This window comes from Filicampus tigris, chromosome 4 (assembly GCF_054856515.1).
Source record: "Filicampus tigris isolate MCC_2025a chromosome 4, RoL_Ftig_1.0, whole genome shotgun sequence".
Classification (NCBI taxonomy): domain Eukaryota; kingdom Metazoa; phylum Chordata; class Actinopteri; order Syngnathiformes; family Syngnathidae; genus Filicampus; species Filicampus tigris.
This window is the reverse complement of record NC_141220.1, coordinates 21,955,476-21,971,702: the sequence shown is the minus strand read 5'-3', so window position 1 is coordinate 21,971,702 and position 16,227 is coordinate 21,955,476. Positions and strand designations below refer to the sequence as shown.

General features: G+C 39.0%; 2 protein-coding genes across 4 annotated transcripts; both read left to right on the top strand.

Moving 5' to 3' along the window:
• The first annotated feature begins 891 nt into the window (after nucleotides 1-891).
• On the top strand, nucleotides 892-7,909 carry LOC147148941 (ciliary microtubule associated protein 1B-like). 2 transcript variants are annotated; one of them, XM_086029134.1, is made up of 7 exons: nucleotides 892-1,020; nucleotides 2,691-2,805; nucleotides 2,903-3,106; nucleotides 3,189-3,296; nucleotides 5,034-5,155; nucleotides 5,674-5,814; nucleotides 6,965-7,909. In XM_086029134.1, exons 2-7 carry the CDS (start codon nucleotides 2,694-2,696, stop codon nucleotides 7,079-7,081), a joined length of 804 nt encoding a protein of 267 aa, XP_085885260.1. In that variant the 5' UTR covers nucleotides 892-1,020; nucleotides 2,691-2,693; the 3' UTR covers nucleotides 7,082-7,909. The 2 variants fall into 2 exon arrangements, with proteins under 2 accessions (XP_085885260.1, XP_085885259.1); XM_086029133.1 differs by lacking the exon at nucleotides 892-1,020 and adding an exon at nucleotides 1,272-1,407.
• Nucleotides 7,910-10,386: 2,477 nt separating this feature from the next.
• On the top strand, nucleotides 10,387-16,150 carry LOC147148940 (ciliary microtubule associated protein 1B-like). Of its 2 annotated transcripts, XM_086028745.1 has the most exons (7): nucleotides 10,387-10,609; nucleotides 11,185-11,263; nucleotides 12,401-12,604; nucleotides 12,694-12,801; nucleotides 14,028-14,149; nucleotides 14,220-14,360; nucleotides 14,992-16,150. In XM_086028745.1, exons 2-7 carry the CDS (start codon nucleotides 11,188-11,190, stop codon nucleotides 15,106-15,108), a joined length of 768 nt encoding a protein of 255 aa, XP_085884871.1. In that variant the 5' UTR covers nucleotides 10,387-10,609; nucleotides 11,185-11,187; the 3' UTR covers nucleotides 15,109-16,150. The 2 variants fall into 2 exon arrangements, with proteins under 2 accessions (XP_085884871.1, XP_085884872.1); XM_086028746.1 differs by lacking the exon at nucleotides 12,694-12,801.
• Nucleotides 16,151-16,227: the final 77 nt, after the last annotated feature.

Genomic DNA, 16,227 nt, shown 5'->3' with positions numbered 1-16,227 from the left:
AGGTAGTATCTATGTTTGTAGAAATTATATTTATCAATTGATGACCATAAGAGAAGCATCTGTTCAATACCTAAATCCGATCCAAGTTTCATATTTTGAAACCGTTTGAGATCCTCTCAGAAAAATGCGCTCTGGCTGGTTACAAATGGGTATGTCGCATCTGTTTATTGACATGACATATACACATAGTGCCCCCTATCGCCTCTTGTTCAATTTTATGATTTCATGTCGTACTTAGATGTTTCTCGCAGGCATAGCAGGATAACTAATCATTGATCCCCCAAAAAGTATTGAAAGGTGGCTTGCTTTTTTATATCAATTTATATAATCTAATTTTGGGGTATTTTAGGTCATGTAAAAGAAGCTACATCAAATTTGTAGGATGCCAAAGAGTATGATACGATGCTAACTTTTTTTATCATTTCAAATGAATAATTAATCAGTAGATTCATGTAATAAATTAAAGGCCTCATCTTCATTCATTCCTTTTCTTAAAAACTGATCATAGGGCATTCCAGCTTCATGCAGGAGGTCATGTCACTCACATATTTATCTGCGCGCGCACCCGTCCGGCTATTTCTGCTTCATTCAACAATTAAACTTTTGATCCACCCTTTCGTGAGGTCACCGTGCGAACGTCTGCCTCACCTGGCAAAATACCACCTGTCCTTTTTTTGTCACTACTTCTACATGAGGTGCAAAGTGCGACTTCTGAAAGAGGTGTTTGACAACCCGAACCTGCGACGTCACCGACGGGCGGGTTGTGATCAGCGTCGGACGAGCGCGCGCACTGTTAAACTATCACAACCGTTTAGTGCATAAACACTAGTGTGCTGTGTTTCTCGCACACGCCACCCGAGTACAAATGGGCCGCCGGATGACACGTCATCACATTCAGGCTGTAATTATGTCATCTCCCAGCCAGGACGCAGGGGCGGCGTCAGGATGCTAAAATGCTGCATTGCACTTTTTGTCCAACGCGAGAAACTTCAACAAAAAAAACAAGGGTCGTCCTGACAGGTCAGTCGTGTGGTTAAAACAAATATCCTTTTAAGTGAACAACTACAAACTGATCAAAAGTGCACGATAGCAAAAATAAAAAATAAAACTATGAAATGTGATAAGCTTGAATCGCGTGAACCGTAGTAATCGTGTGGAGCATTCATGAAACTCGGACTTCTAAAATCGGACGTTGCAAATGCTTTCACAACATGCTTAGTTTTGCAAATCCCTTGACTTGCTTGTGAGTTTTGAACACACCACGTTCAGCATGTCCAGCCATCTCCCTGGCAACATTGTCATAGTGAAGTGGGCCGGCTCGAAACAATTTGTGTTGTAGTTCAATGGTCGCACTGATTTCCGGATCACATGAAGTCTAGAGAAGGAGAGGATTAGAATTCGCAAAAGGTAAACTATTTCAACCAATATGTTTAATCAACCCCCTGCCCCGTTAGAAATAACGAAATTTATAATGAACCTTAGAATAACAATTTCTTCCTGGGAGACGTTTTTGTTATTGAGTAACTTGCGCAGCTAAGAGATTGCTTTCGTGTAATATTTACAGGTGAGAAACTGCCAAGCAGCTCGGTGATTTAGTGGTGAGCATCTCTGCCTCACAGTCCCGAGATTATTGGTTAAAATGTTCCTGTGTGGAAATGCACGTTCTCCCCATGCTTGCGGGATTTTCTGACGCTCTGCGGGCACACAAACTTCTTCCCACATTCTCAGAAACAGACATGTAAATCACATGTCAAACTTTTTAGTGGCCCACTAAAGCAAATAAAGTGTCAACTACATCTATTTTGCTAAATAGAACTGTTGCATTTGGGCAGAAAATCCATTCCAAATTTTCTTGCCTTTCAGATACTATATATTTAAAAAAAATCATCATCATAAACTCTCCAAAACACAAAGGGGAAATGTGTCAAGGCTCAATAAAACCAAGGGAGAGTTTGGCTACTATTATGTTTGGTGCTAACGTAACACTGCTCATCATCAATTGAACACCATAACTACAGTAAATCATGGTGACAGCATCATGCCTAGGGGCTGTTTTTCATCAGATGGGTCTGGGACATTCATCAAAGTGGAAAGATTTATGAACAGTATGAAATAGAAATGAAGTGTTCGCACAAAACCTTCAGGCTTTTGTTGATAAAAAAAAAGGGAAAAGTGTGCTAGAACATGTGAAATTTATTTGGGGTTATTTAGAGGCACTTTAAATATTGGCAGGTGTGCACTTGACTCCCTTTTGACATTTTTTTGGGATGTGATGGTTTAACTTTGAACACAGAGGGTGTGCACACTTGTGCAACCACAATTATTTTATATTAATTAATAATAATTATATGATATAATTATATAATAATTATAGTATTTCTATTGTTTTTCTTTTCTTACATCCTCAACGATTCAACATTTTTTTTCAAATGAGTTGTACTGGCTTATGGTCATGGTGATGGAAAAAGTTGTGAAATTATTTGTTTTGGTCTCATTTTTTTTTATATCGCAGAAACGTGATATTTGACCAGAGGTGTGTAGACTTTTTTTTTTAATGTCCACTATATGTGACCAGTCCAAGGTGTACCTAAACTACTGAATTAGTATTGGCTGATTATTAAAGTGGAGGTCAGCTGGTTGGTTTCACACTGCCTATCGAGTGGAAAACAACATTTGAGTATTCGTTACAGATAATGCCTGATGAAGAGCCTTGGGTTGGATCATGGAGGCCCCACAGACCGCGAGGGCCCATAGCTGCCCTCTATAGTAGCCCAGGGCCAAAGTATGCCTTGCCTTCACTGACAGGTAGAATACTTTTTTTTTCTCCCCTACCAGTATTAATATTTGTGGTGTCATAAAATAATAAGCATTCTTTTTTTTTTTTTCTCCCCCCTTCATCCAGGTTCTACACTGCATGATCCGACAAAATACAAAGCGCCCAGTTTCAGCTTTCGGGCCCAGTATGACTTAAGCACACAAGAAACCTCACCTGGGCCTAAACACCTCATCCCCTCGAACATCACCAAAAAGGGCCGTGATGGGACGCCAGCCTTTTCGTTCGGCAGCCGCCCCAAGGAAGTAGTGCGCGCCCAAGTCCCTGCACCCAGTGAGCATGACACACGTTTTTATTTTTAGCATCACAACTTGGCTACCTTGGGAATGATGACAATTTCTTTTGCTGTTTTTAGACCATTACCACCTTGAAAGTTCGGACAAGGTCACTTATCACTCTTCTCCTTCTTATACGTTGTCCGGGAGGTGGAAACAAGTTGTACCAAGCAACCAGATTACACCTGGTAACTTTTCTCTTCTTGACATTTCTTACACTTCTTTGGAGTTGACAGAAACAATGTCTTCTGCTGTAGGGTACACGCGTTAGCATCTTATCTGATTTTTAAAATCGAAATGTGTTCTGTTGCAGCTATAGTAGTGTGTAGCGTAATCACAGCATACCACACAAATAACGACATCTCTACAGACATTCACTAGTCCCCCCAGCCCCCAATTAGATTTCTGTTGTAGTACTGAGACTGACCTGTAAGTGGCAGCATGGTGCCACTGCCGGAAATACAAAGATCGAGTAGTAGTACGGTGGCGTCTTTAGATACGGGCTGAGGACTTTTTTCTGGACACGAACCATTGTTCGGTTAATTGAACAAGAGTGAACAATTCCTGAAAAAGAACGTTCAAGATTCGTTCCAATCTTTATGCCACTCCAAGTTGAAGTTTACTGTCAATCTAAACACACACAAAAAACACTTACACATGTATTTAAAATGGCAAAATAGTTTAGCTTTAATTATGCTGAGCAAAATGCCATTGGCTGGCTAAAGAATAGCATCTTTGTGGTGGTGTTGCTTTAATGCTTTAAGCAGCAGATATTGGAACATAAAGGTGCATCAATACATACAGACAGACAATGTAACAAAACATACAGGCATGCAGTGTATTTATCCTCTTCAAAAATGATTAATAGTACTTCAGCTTTTTGAGTTCCAAAAACTCTTTTTGTGTCACTTGTGTCTGTGTGACTATTATACGTGCCAGCCGGTGGCCAGATTTGAAAAAAAAGGGAGTCAATGTAATCATGATGCATAATCCGTTAAATTGTTTATATTTTATTCAATTATGTTACAACTACAGTATATGGCTTTATAAAGCACAATGATGTAGAGTGTTATTTTCTTTTTTCACCTATTAAGGCCTAAGGCGCCTGGCGAAACATCTTCCAAAAGGGCGACAATAGAATAACCCTCTCAAACCTGAAGTTTTCCCAGAAATTCAACACTTGCAAAGTATATCTCTGCCCTTGTAGTAGATAGAAACATAATTCCACAAAAAATTCAGAGCTAAGGCACGTGGCTTTCACGCAGACCTGAGTTTATTATTAGTGACTGTTTCAATCAAAAATGTAAAAATGAAGTGTCAGTGCAAGGGAAGCATTATTTTTGATCAAATAAAAAAATAAAAAAATCTGTTGCAAAGCTGTCGATATCGTCATTGTCTACAAACATATATCTTAACCATTTATTACAATCAACTGGTTCCACTGGTTCAAAATCCACAAGTGCGTCGTCTATATCTCTACCGTCACTTATTTGAGAGCTCCCGCGATCGACTGCGTCCACCATTACTGCTGAAAAAAATTTGGCTAAGAGACAGAAAATTGGATTAAAAAAATGAAAATGACGTATGTACCCTCCCGGCCCGAAGGTTAGAAAGACGTAACAGTGTTCCCGGCTCTAGTGGTAGATACGCGGTTGTGCGCTTTTGTTTGTTTGTTGGGAAGGCGAAATTGTAAAGAATTTTTTAGGGTTGACTTCCCTTTAACAGGTTTAACATTCATGATTATGGCTTTGACCGTTTTCCGAGCAGAACAGGGAGGAAAAAAAAATGCTCAACACACCTCACATCACAGTATAATCGCTCAGGATAATCAGAGATATCCAACAATCGGACCTTTTACTGACTCTGATCGAAAGGGCCCGATTATTGGTATGTGTGTACTCTTCTGAACAGTTTTGTCCCTGCAGGTCCAGCATCCAACAGTCTACCTCCTGTGTTGGGACCCAAAACGGTCAATATACGCGCAGCACCCGCACATTCGCTCTACGGTCGAAGTAAAAATGGCAACTTCATGGAAGACTACACAAAGGTAGCTTCAACAAGCAACTGGGGGTTCAGTATCTTACTCAAGGATACTTCGACATAGTCACAATGGACGGGGATCGAAGCCACAACCTTTAGGTTGGGAGACAACCACTCTACCACTGAGCCATGCCGCCCCCTGATTACTAAAGAATGAAAAAAAAGATAGAAACAAGCTATTTTTCTAATGAAAAGTAGAGTTATAAATAAATGGTATTTTCTTAAAATCGTCTGTCACTAGTTTAATAGAAAGTGTCAAACGCATTAGTGGTATCGGTTACTTGGTATTTGTATGTGTTGGCAAACGAGGGTTGTGCATTTTTTTTCCAAAATAGTTACAGCAAAGCTGCTGACGCCAAACTCAGCACAAGGCTACGAGTGTGTGCCGGTGACTGGCTATGAGTGTGCCCGCTAGTCTACAGCAAACGACTGACACCTTGTCAGTCACGCCTTTTATCTCTGATTGGTTGTTCTTCAAATGGCAACCTGCCCTTTTAACATGACTTTTTGTACTTTCTCTTTCAGTCTCCAGGCCCTGCAGCCTATCAAGCTGTGGATCCCCAAGTATACCTAAATAAATCCCCTCAGTACAGCATGCCAGGGCGCAAGTTTGTGCCTCAAAGCGCTACGAGGACACCAGCGCCTGGAGTCTACCGTCCTGAGAAGGTGGGGGAGGTCTTGCTTCCTAATTGGTGCCAATTATGCATTTTTTTTTTTTTTTCACAGTGAAAAATAGTTCCCATGTGTCTTAATACATTGTTTCTCAATCTTTATTGAGCCAAAGCACATATTTTACATATCCAAAACAAAACCTCGAAGCACACCACACTAAAAATGTCACAAAAGGTACGTACGTATGCTAAAATCCAACACCTGGCACGCGAACATAGTATGTATATCTATGGTATGAACAGAATGTGTTGCACTGGTTTGTGGACAGTATGTCGCGATCACGAGAAAAGATGACGCAGTTGATGCAGAGAATGACGATTGCCACGGAAAAGAGCTGCTGATGTGTTTTTGATTAAATTAGACTGTGTTCTGCTGACTACTAAAGAACGGGAAAAAAAAGATAGAGTGTACTCTTTTGTTAGGTTCAGTGTTTATATTGACGCAGAACAAAATATTCTGTATGTCTGGAAAGATCAGTTAAATTGTGCTAAAAATGGTCGGCAATATAGGAAACTCCTCTATGAAAACAGATGCCAGTGAATGATTTAATAACAGGTCTCTGACATTTGGATAAATAGTTATCTAACACGTAATATCCTCGTGTTAAATTGGATGAAATTACTTAATTTCGTTGGAGGCTTGACTGATGCTGAGTACAGATTTCATTACCATGGCGACCTTTGGCACGGCGAGGGCATGGAACGAAATGAGGAGAAATGGGCACTTGACCCTATTTTGCCGGTCCGTCCTCCATTCGTGACCTGGGGTCCCTTCCGTCATCGTCCCTCCGTCCTTATTTATAAAAATAATCGTCATTTATCCCCGTCCGTCTTCATGCTTTTAAAGCGCTGCCGTCCTTACATTTCATCATTCCGTTCGCCCCGCTCCAAAAAAAAAAAAAAAAAGCGTCACCATGACGCTGTGGGGGGGTTATTTGCAACTACCGTAGACACTGAGACTCCCATTCAGATTAGATCTTCTCTGTGCAAAGTTTATTCCAATTTAACCATACAGCTATATTTATTTATTGATTTATTTTTCCCATACTTGATAGAGGCAGGTCCTCCACTGGTTATTGTATAAAAGCAATTAAAAAGTCAATTGGGGGAATTTTGTTTTCTAAGATACATTTTCTTTTCTCCAGGTTACCACCACACACACCAAAGCGCCAGCCTTCACCTTTGGACTGCGTCACTCGCAATACACAATATGCCCCATCATGAATGCGGATAGATACCAACAGTCATTATCCTTCCTTTGAGCTGGACACTTCAACGCAGTGGCATCAGATGAAGCAAAGCGGTCAAAGTCAGCGGATGAGATTTGTTGATGAGAGCTCACAGTTCAGCGTTTGCAATACTTTGTCTCGTCTGTGAATGTGATTCACAATTGCAAGCGGTCGGGAGATGTCCTTTTCCATCACATCCTACTGTGGCTCCTCAATTAAGGCTTACTAAATCTCCCTGAAATACACCCTGCATATGGCACTTGTGATCTCATTGGTGTCAGGGAAATTCATTGCATTGTGTTCTACAATCCTTTTTTTTTTTTTTTTATAAAAATAACCATTAAAAAAATAAGAATGAAAATAAGGATTTTTTTTTATTTTGTAGTACAGTGCAGTTACAGTAAGGTCAAATTTCGATGGCGAGTTATTTTTTATTGGCCTTCTATTTTGGAAGGAAATGACACAGCAAAGTTGTGCAATAATCATTTCCATATTTTTTGGTCAAGAATTAGTCACAGTACTGGCAGAGGCGATGTTTTTAAAGCACTTTACTAGGTTACTTCAGAATAGTGCACAAGGTAATGCAAAACTAGCCCATGAAGAATATGAGTGAAAATGGCAAATAGTCTTGCAACTTGTCATTTCATGTTAAAATACATCCATTCCACTATTACAAAGTTACTTCATTTCTAAACTTGGCCAGGCATTTTGGGCTTCATTGTATATGCACTGACTTAACCTAATTTATGTCCTTTTTATATATTGGATTGTACAAATAAAAAATGTAAACAATTTATTTTGTATATACTGCATATTTTATATGGTGAATACATTTAGAATATGGTGAATCATGTTGAAGAATGCTGAATAAATAACGATATTATTTCAAATGATTCCACGTAGCTGACGTCATTTTAGGACACCGGTGTCAAACTCAAGGTTCGGGGGCCAGATCCGGCCCGCAACCTCATTTTATGTGGCCTATGAAGGCAAATCATGTGCGTCAAATTGTTTTTTGCTAATTGTTTTCACTTTTAACAACACTAAGATATGAGATTCTGCAATGTGTTATTTGTTACCAATTCTCCACTTTAAAATAAATTGAAAAATTGAACAATTACTGACCGGTTTCTAGTTTCAAAACTAGCTATTCACCAATTTGTTGTGTATATGTGATCATATAAGGTGATCATACATTTATACAGGTTCACAGTCATAACGGCCCTCTGAGGGACACCATAACCACAATATGACCCCTGACAAAAAACGAGTTTGACACCCCTCTTTTAGGACATCCCTGACAGGCTCATGCTAGGGCAGCACATAGCGTCAATAAAGTCAATCTACTGCTCACCTATTTTAGTAATTTGAAGTTTTTTTTTTTTTTTGTATTTGCCTTATTTGATCATAATTTACAGTGAAAGTACTATTTTAATAGTAATTCTCGTGAGACAATCAGGTTATGAAAAGTATTGGAGTTCAATTGCTGCACGTATGTTAAATCCAACAGCGGCCTTAAGAGGACATAGGAAGCAGGTTTAGCAGGCTGGAACTCATGGAAAACAACAAATGCCCATTTTTCTGTTATCTCAAGCACAAAGTTCGAGTTCACCAAGTGGCTCTGAAAAAGACACGGAGGGGTGATATACTTTCATATTTTCAAAATGGATCACGATGGAATTCTCATGTCTCATGAATACAGTACACCATGATCCGTAAATGAGGACCAGCCTCAGTCTTCACCGAATCGCGCCTCTTTGGTGGTTGCGCATATATTTCCAGGTTACAGATGCCTAGAAAGGAGACTTGCTGTGTGCTGAAAGTGCACGTACGGAATTGACTGGAGCACGAACGGGGGAATATGCTCCTTAAAGAATAAACTTGCAACTGATCTGAAAGAATTGGCCTTCAGTAAAGACCATTTGATTCTTGGAGTCAATATCAACCTAAATCTTTCTTTCATACCATAGCAAGCAAAACACATGACAGAGAAGTCATTTTTTTATCATACCATCCACAGTTATGGTTCCATTAAATGAATGGCACACATTTACCAATCTTGCCAACACAGTCATAATATTGTACAAGCAGGAAGAACCCTAAGTAAAAAGCTGTGTTTAGAATGTTTAGAAATGTTTAGAATTGTGAGGAATGAATGGAGCTTCGTGTCATGGTGCTTTTTAGATATGATTTGAATGAATGCGCCACTGATGACAGTATTCAAAATGGCGTTGACAGTTGAACAATCTGATAGACTGTTAGTTGCTTTACTGAGCTCCTGCACTTGAACCTGCAAAACGGATAAAAATTCAATCAACTTTACCCAACTTTTAGTGTAAGTAAATCAAATGTAAATCTGTGTACAAAGCAACAGAAAAAGTTTAAATGACATTGAGGAAGAGGATGCAGTGTACAAAAATCTCAACTCCAGAATCTCAGGTTGAAAACTTGCTAATTGCCTCGTATCATATGACTATGCTAGCATGTCAGCACCAACATCATCAATTGCAACTGCATCCGGACAAGAATTTTTCAACAAGACATTGTATCTACAGCTTCTGCAGTATCTTACTGGTCTTCCTTTGTAGGTATAGTATTATACATTGGGAGAAGGTTTGGCACTTGCCTCACTTTTTTTTTTCATCACAAACAAAATTAAAGAGATTTCCTATAAAATGATTCATAGATTCTACCCAACCAATTTATATCTTTTGAAATTTAAAAAAGATGTAGATGATAATTGTAGCTTTTGTCTTGAAATAAGAGAAACATTAGTCCATTTGGTCTGGTCCTGCTCATATTCAAAACAGCTGTGCTGTGACGTAACACGATTCACTATAGATCATATTTACCCCCGCTTCTCCTTACTGTGAAAACATGTTTTATTTGGTATCATTGACTATGATAGGTCGGCCTATGCACAATTTTATTCAATAAATCTTATTATTTTAACAAAATTCTATAGTCATAGATCAAAATGTATGCCTAAGCAACCAACTTTTGTTGATTTCTTCTTTGTTCATCCGAATAATTACGTTTCTGCATTATCTGTTTGTACGAAGAGAATAGCTGTGAAAGCATAATTATTGTTTATTCATAATTAAGTTTATTCATACTAGTACCTTCTTTTATAATACATTTTATTTGATTTGTTTTTATACGAATTGTAACGTCCCTGAAGTGTTTTGTGAATGTTGTATACTATTTGTTTTTAATGTCCCGCATGTTTTGTATACTTGATTCTGTCAGTAATATTGCCTTTTTGTCTTGAATTGTTCAATAAAGATTGTTTGAAAAAAAAAAAAACTTATCCCGTCCGCAGTAGAACAGCAGCCAGGCCGCCATGACGTCATCGCTACTCACAGCACGTTTATGTGCTCTGTGTTTCGCGCACACGCTACCCTAATCCAAAATGCATCATCATTTTTGGCCTCTAATGATGTCGAACCCAAGGGGCGGCGTCAGGATGCATTAACTGCACGATAGAATTTTGGTTTGGTTAGCATGTGACAGCATTCGACGTGTTCTAATTTCACCGGAAGTTCCAGAGAGCCGTGACAGGTTAGTTGCATGCTCAAAAGTGTTTCATGTTGTAGTTGCCACATTAAAAGTTCTTTTAAATTACTTTACTAGTTGTTTAGAATGTTTTTTTTAAATGTAATTCAAGTTATGAGTCAATTAACTATGTAGTGTTAATTAATTGAAATGAATTATTAACAGTATCATAGCTATTAATAATTAACACTCCTAAATAAACATTGAGAATTATTTTGGATTAAGAACATTCGTACGTCAGTCCAGTGAGTTTAATTTCACTACAAAGGGAACCAATATTGTTCAGCAGTTTTTTAACATTAAAAATTAAAGTGAATTCAAAATCATATAAAAAATATGTGCAATACATGTTATAAAGTTTATGTATATAATAGACGCTATGCATTTCTAAAATAAAGAAGAACAATAAAATAAATGATACCTAAGAACTGTTGATCACATCCATCCATCCATTTTGGCTGACACGACTTGATACACGATCGTTGTGCTGTATTTAACATAATTTTTAAAAATGTTTTCACACTCTTCCATTACAGTGAAAATTGTATCCTATCAATTAATGTCTACTCTTCTTCATTTAGCTCATGCCTGGCGAAAAGCCTAAAGTTGTCGGGGTGGTGGGGCCCAAAAGATCACTGTATGCACTTCCTTCACTCACAGGTAAAACTCAAATAGTGTATTTCCTCACGTAGTGGCCTATGTCTTCATCCTTTAAACAAACCAGTCCCTTGGACCTGTGTTGATAACATGCAAATTACACAACTGCTCAAATATCAGAATGGTTTTACAGCAGTGCAGCAAGCGCAAACTTGAATTAGACCTGACTTCGCCAGCTTGTTTGCGCTTGTTTCTGTGTGTAAACTGTATTGAATAGTTTTGTTAAGCCACGCCCCCCCCAAGAAACGCACACTTTAGTCACCCACACCACAGGATAATCACTCTGGGTAATTTTTCAGTGACATCCTTTGCTGACTTGGATTGGAAGAAAGAAAAAAACTGCTCCAATTTGGTCCAATTATCTGTGTGTGTGTGACCCTGCTTCAGGATTTGTATCGTAAATAGTAGGTTTAACATTTACAAGCAGATTGTAGAGGGAAAATCACTCTGAATACACCCCACAGCGCAGGATAATCACTCTGCATAATCTTTCAGAGACATCCATTTACAGTGGTCAACAGCAAATTTTAATCAGGCTTTATGTGTATCTAAACGTTTTTGACATTGATTTAAAAATGTCTTTACTTTTTTGTAGCACATCAGGTTTTTTGAGATATTTTCATTTTTCGATTTTAGGTTTGACCTATAAAAGCTTGCGCAATATGGCGTTTACAATGGGTGGTCATTTTTTTTTATGACGTTTCAGGAAAAAAATTCACCTGTTGCCAAACTTAACCCTAAATTCAAAAATATTACAAAAGATAATTACTATATTATTATTACAATTATAATGATGATGAAAGCCTGATGTGCTACAAACACAACGGGGGCAGATTCGGAATCTGCAAAAAATGAATCCCGACAAGTTTATTTGCATCTCTGATTACAAGTAAAAAAAAATATCGGGGTAATATCCCTGCGTTGGCGCACTGAAAATGACAAACTATAAATGACGGCTGCAATTGACACGCTAGCGATGTATTGTAAACAACTAACAAAACATGACCTTGCATTTCTGGTGCAGAAAACAATCATACAATAACCACCTATACCTCTAAAGATCTTTTTTACCAACTGGCTGTCCTTATGCTGATAATGTTCAGATTAATGCTAACATTTGTGCATTGCCCTTTCATCTAGGTGCTAATAACCACGATCCGACAAAAAACAAAGCACCGAGTTACACTTTTGGCAAAACCTGTCACACGAGCAAACAACACATCTCACCTGGACCCGCCCACTTTATTCCCTCCAACATCACCAAAACCGGGCGCGATGGAACACCAGCATTTTCCTTTGGCAGACGTCGGAAGGAGCGGGCACGTGAGGAAATCCCTGCACCCAGTGAGCAAAACACGAATATTGGACTTTGGAGATGGTGTACAGTAAACAAGATCGCAGCAATTGCATCTTTTTCATGTGGTTTTTTTTAGACTGCTACCACATTGCAAATGCAGAGAAGGTCACATTTCGTACTTCTCCCGCTTATACGTTGTCTACAAGGTGGAAACAAGCAATGCCAAGCTACCTGACTACACCCGGTAACATTCTACTGATAGATAATCCTTATCAGTGGCAGCTGGGGAGTTTTATTCTATATGTGTGTATATATACAGTATATGCAGTATGTGTGTGTTTGTATTCACAGCACTTTACTTTTCACATTTTATTTTACCTCATTCCAAGATGGAATCAATCATCTTTTCCCCGTAAAATTCTACACGACACCCCATAATAACAATATGAAAATGTTATTTCATTAGATTTTTTTTGCAAATTTATAAAAAATAACAAAACCATTAATCACATGTACATAGGTAAATATTCATAGCCTTTGCTCAGTACTTTGTTGATGCACCTTTGGCGGTAATTACAGCATCAAGTCTTTTTTAATTTGATGTCACGAGCTTGGCACACTTATCTTTGAGCAGTTTCACCCTTTCCTCTTTGCAGCACCTCCCATGTTGGATGGAGAGCGTTGGTGCACAGCCATTATCACATCTCTCCGGAGATGTTCGATCAGGTTCAAGTCTGGGCTCTGACTGGGCTACTTTCAAGGACATTGACAGAGTTGTCCTAAAGCCACTCGTACGTTGTCTTGGCTGTGCTTAGTGTCATTGTCTTGTTGAAAGGAAAACCTTCGCCCTAGTCTGAGGTCCTGAGACCTCTGGAGCATGTTTTCATCCAGAATGTATATACATTGCTGAATTAATCTTTTCCACAATCAGTTTAGACTGGCAGCCGGGTCTAGGAAGAGTTCTGGTCGGAACATCTTCCATTTATGGATGATGGAGGCCATTGTGCTCACTGGAGCATTCAAACTAGCAGATATTTTTCTGTTCCCTTCCCCAGATTTGTGCCTCGAGACAATCCGGTCATGGAGGTCTACAGACAGTTCCTTTTACTTCATGCTTGGATTGTACTCTGACATGCACTGTCCCCTGTGGGACCTTATATAGACAGGTGTGTGCCTTTCCAAATTATGCCCAGTCAACTGAATTCACCACAAGTGGTGCCCAAAGATTGCTTGTGGTATCAAATAAAAACATACTTGAGGGTGTAATTAAAGTACTGAGCAAAGGCTGTGGATATTTATGTACATGTGATTTCTTGGTTTGTTATTTTTTGTATAAATTTGCAAAAAAAAAAAAAAAAATCCACATTATGGGGTGTCGTATGTAGAATTTTAAGGGAAAACAAAGATTATTATATATAAGATTATTATAAAGTGTATATGAGATCCTTCATATTCTGCCTGTCACTGCAGGTCCAGCATCCAACATGCTGCCTCCTGTTCTGGGATCCAAAACTGTGAACATACCTTCAGTGCCCTCACACACAATATGTGGTCGCAGCAAAGTTGGCAACTTTTTTAATGATTTGGCTCAGGTAGACATACAAGACCTCATTTTCACGTTTTCTAAATCTATCCTGGTTTAATCGATACATCCTCCTGCAGACTCCGGGCCCCGCAGCGTATCAAGCTGTGGACCCCAAAACGTACTTAAAGAAATCTCCCCAGTACAGCATGCCAGCCCGCAACTTCCTACCTACAAGCTTTACAAAGACGCCAGCACCTGGAGTCTACTGCCCTGAGAAGGTAGGAAGCTTTACTTCTTTCATGAGAGCATTTCTTTTTCACAATTTCAAACAGTTTGTCTTGAAATGGTATGCTTTCATCAGAGATTGAGTGAGAAGTGAATCCGGAGTACTCCGGATTGAAGGGGATTATACAAGAGCAGACTCAGATGACAATTGACAAAAAATATTGATACAAAAATGGCGCAATACCACCAAAATGCAAATTACAACGCCGGTTAACATAAACCAGGATAAAACGAGATGAAACCAAAAGCGCTTGCAAAAAGCAAGGAAAGATATAAACGGAAATTGCTTGTCTCCCAAGGACAAGGAAACCCAGACGCGGAGACGGTAATATAAACCGAGGATATATCTAGAAACCAAAAACACTACGTACATGAACATAGAAAAACCTGGCGATAGAAAAATTGGCATGAACAAGGTACGTCTAGAAAATTCAAGCACTTTTGGACTCTCCGCACTTTGCTTTCTAGCCACGTGTACTTATGAAATTATGAATATAGTTAAGTATGATTGTAATTATATTGGGCAACTATGTTAGTAGGCTTACAATACAGTATGTTACGTTGAAGTATTGACACACTGTTATCTATGTTGGATTATTTAACTAAAGGCCTTTTTTGTTCTAGGTTACCTCCTCACACGCAAAAGCCCCATCCTTCAGTTTTGGAAGACATCACTCAGAAAACACCCTAATCCCCCTTACGGATTTGGATCGTTGTCAACGCTCATTAACGCTGATTTAAATTCACACTAATAAACGTGATAAAAGACAGCTGGTGGGAATGAAAACAAGGGAACAATTGAAAGACAATGAAATTACCTTCAACTTTAGACTCTAGAGCAGCCTTTACCAAATGCTTTACGCCACACACACCGCTTCATCATCCTCATAGGGATGGCACACCCTCAGAAAAAGTTCAAGAAAATAAAAGCCATCATGTTTACTCATGCAATACAAACAAACAAAAGATAGATCGATTTTGTCATTTGGGTCCATATTTTCCATTCATTTTCTTTAGAGCTCGTCCCCATTAGGGCTGGGGTGGGCAAGAGCCAGAGATGGGCACTTTACACTTTTTTGCCGGTCCGTCCTCGACCTTGATACCCTTCCATCCTCGTCCATTATTCATAAAAATAATCGTCCTCCGACTCCATCCGTCCTCTTCCTTATAAAGCGCCTCCGTCCTTATTCATTAAAATAATCGTCCTGCGACCCCGTCCTTCCTCGTTCTTTTAAAGCGTTTCCGTCCTTACATTTTGTAAGACCGTAGAGTACAAATGTGGATATTGGGATTGGGCCGACTTCTTGTCCTCCGTCCTTCCACAAAATGGGTCCTGGACGGATGGACCGTTCCGTTCCTGGGACAGAATGCCCAACTCTGGCTAGAGCTATACCTCATCTGACTTTGGGAGAGAGGCCAGGTACATCCTGGATTAGTTGGCAGTCAATTGCAGGTCATATAAAGACAAAAAGAAACCTTACACCCACAGTATGAACAATTTCAATTTGTCAGTGAACCTAACATGCATGTTTCTGAAATGTTGGAGAAAGCGCGAGTGCCTGAAAAATTTGCAAGCACGGGGAAACATGCACACTCCACACAGGAAGGCCTGAGTCTAGATTCCTGTCCAGAACTCCAGAACTGTGAGGCAGACAACAAGGTCACCATATATTTTATATATATTTTTTAAAATCAAAGTGTTTATTTTTGTGTTATAAAAACTTCTATTTTGAGAAAGAAAATCACATCCACACTGCCATTTTAATCTTCTACCTGTTTTGTGAATCTGCTCTAGAATATTTTGAAATAAAAAATATAAAAGAAAAGTATTTTGTGCATATTAGTTTTTTTTTCAAAACC

Bases quoted from the DNA above. Each gene is read 5' to 3' on its own strand.
- LOC147148941 (XM_086029134.1), top strand. From the start codon at position 2,694: ATGCCTGATGAAGAGCCTTGGGTTGGATCATGGAGGCCCCACAGACCG. The intron at 2,806-2,902 runs GTAGAATACTTT...CCCTTCATCCAG, and splicing joins TGCCTTGCCTTCACTGACAG to GTTCTACACTGCATGATCCG. The intron at 5,815-6,964 runs GTGGGGGAGGTC...TCTTTTCTCCAG, and splicing joins GAGTCTACCGTCCTGAGAAG to GTTACCACCACACACACCAA.
- LOC147148940 (XM_086028745.1), top strand. From the start codon at position 11,188: ATGCCTGGCGAAAAGCCTAAAGTTGTCGGGGTGGTGGGGCCCAAAAGA. The intron at 12,605-12,693 runs GTGAGCAAAACA...GGTTTTTTTTAG, and splicing joins TGAGGAAATCCCTGCACCCA to ACTGCTACCACATTGCAAAT. The intron at 14,150-14,219 runs GTAGACATACAA...ATCCTCCTGCAG, and splicing joins TTTTTAATGATTTGGCTCAG to ACTCCGGGCCCCGCAGCGTA.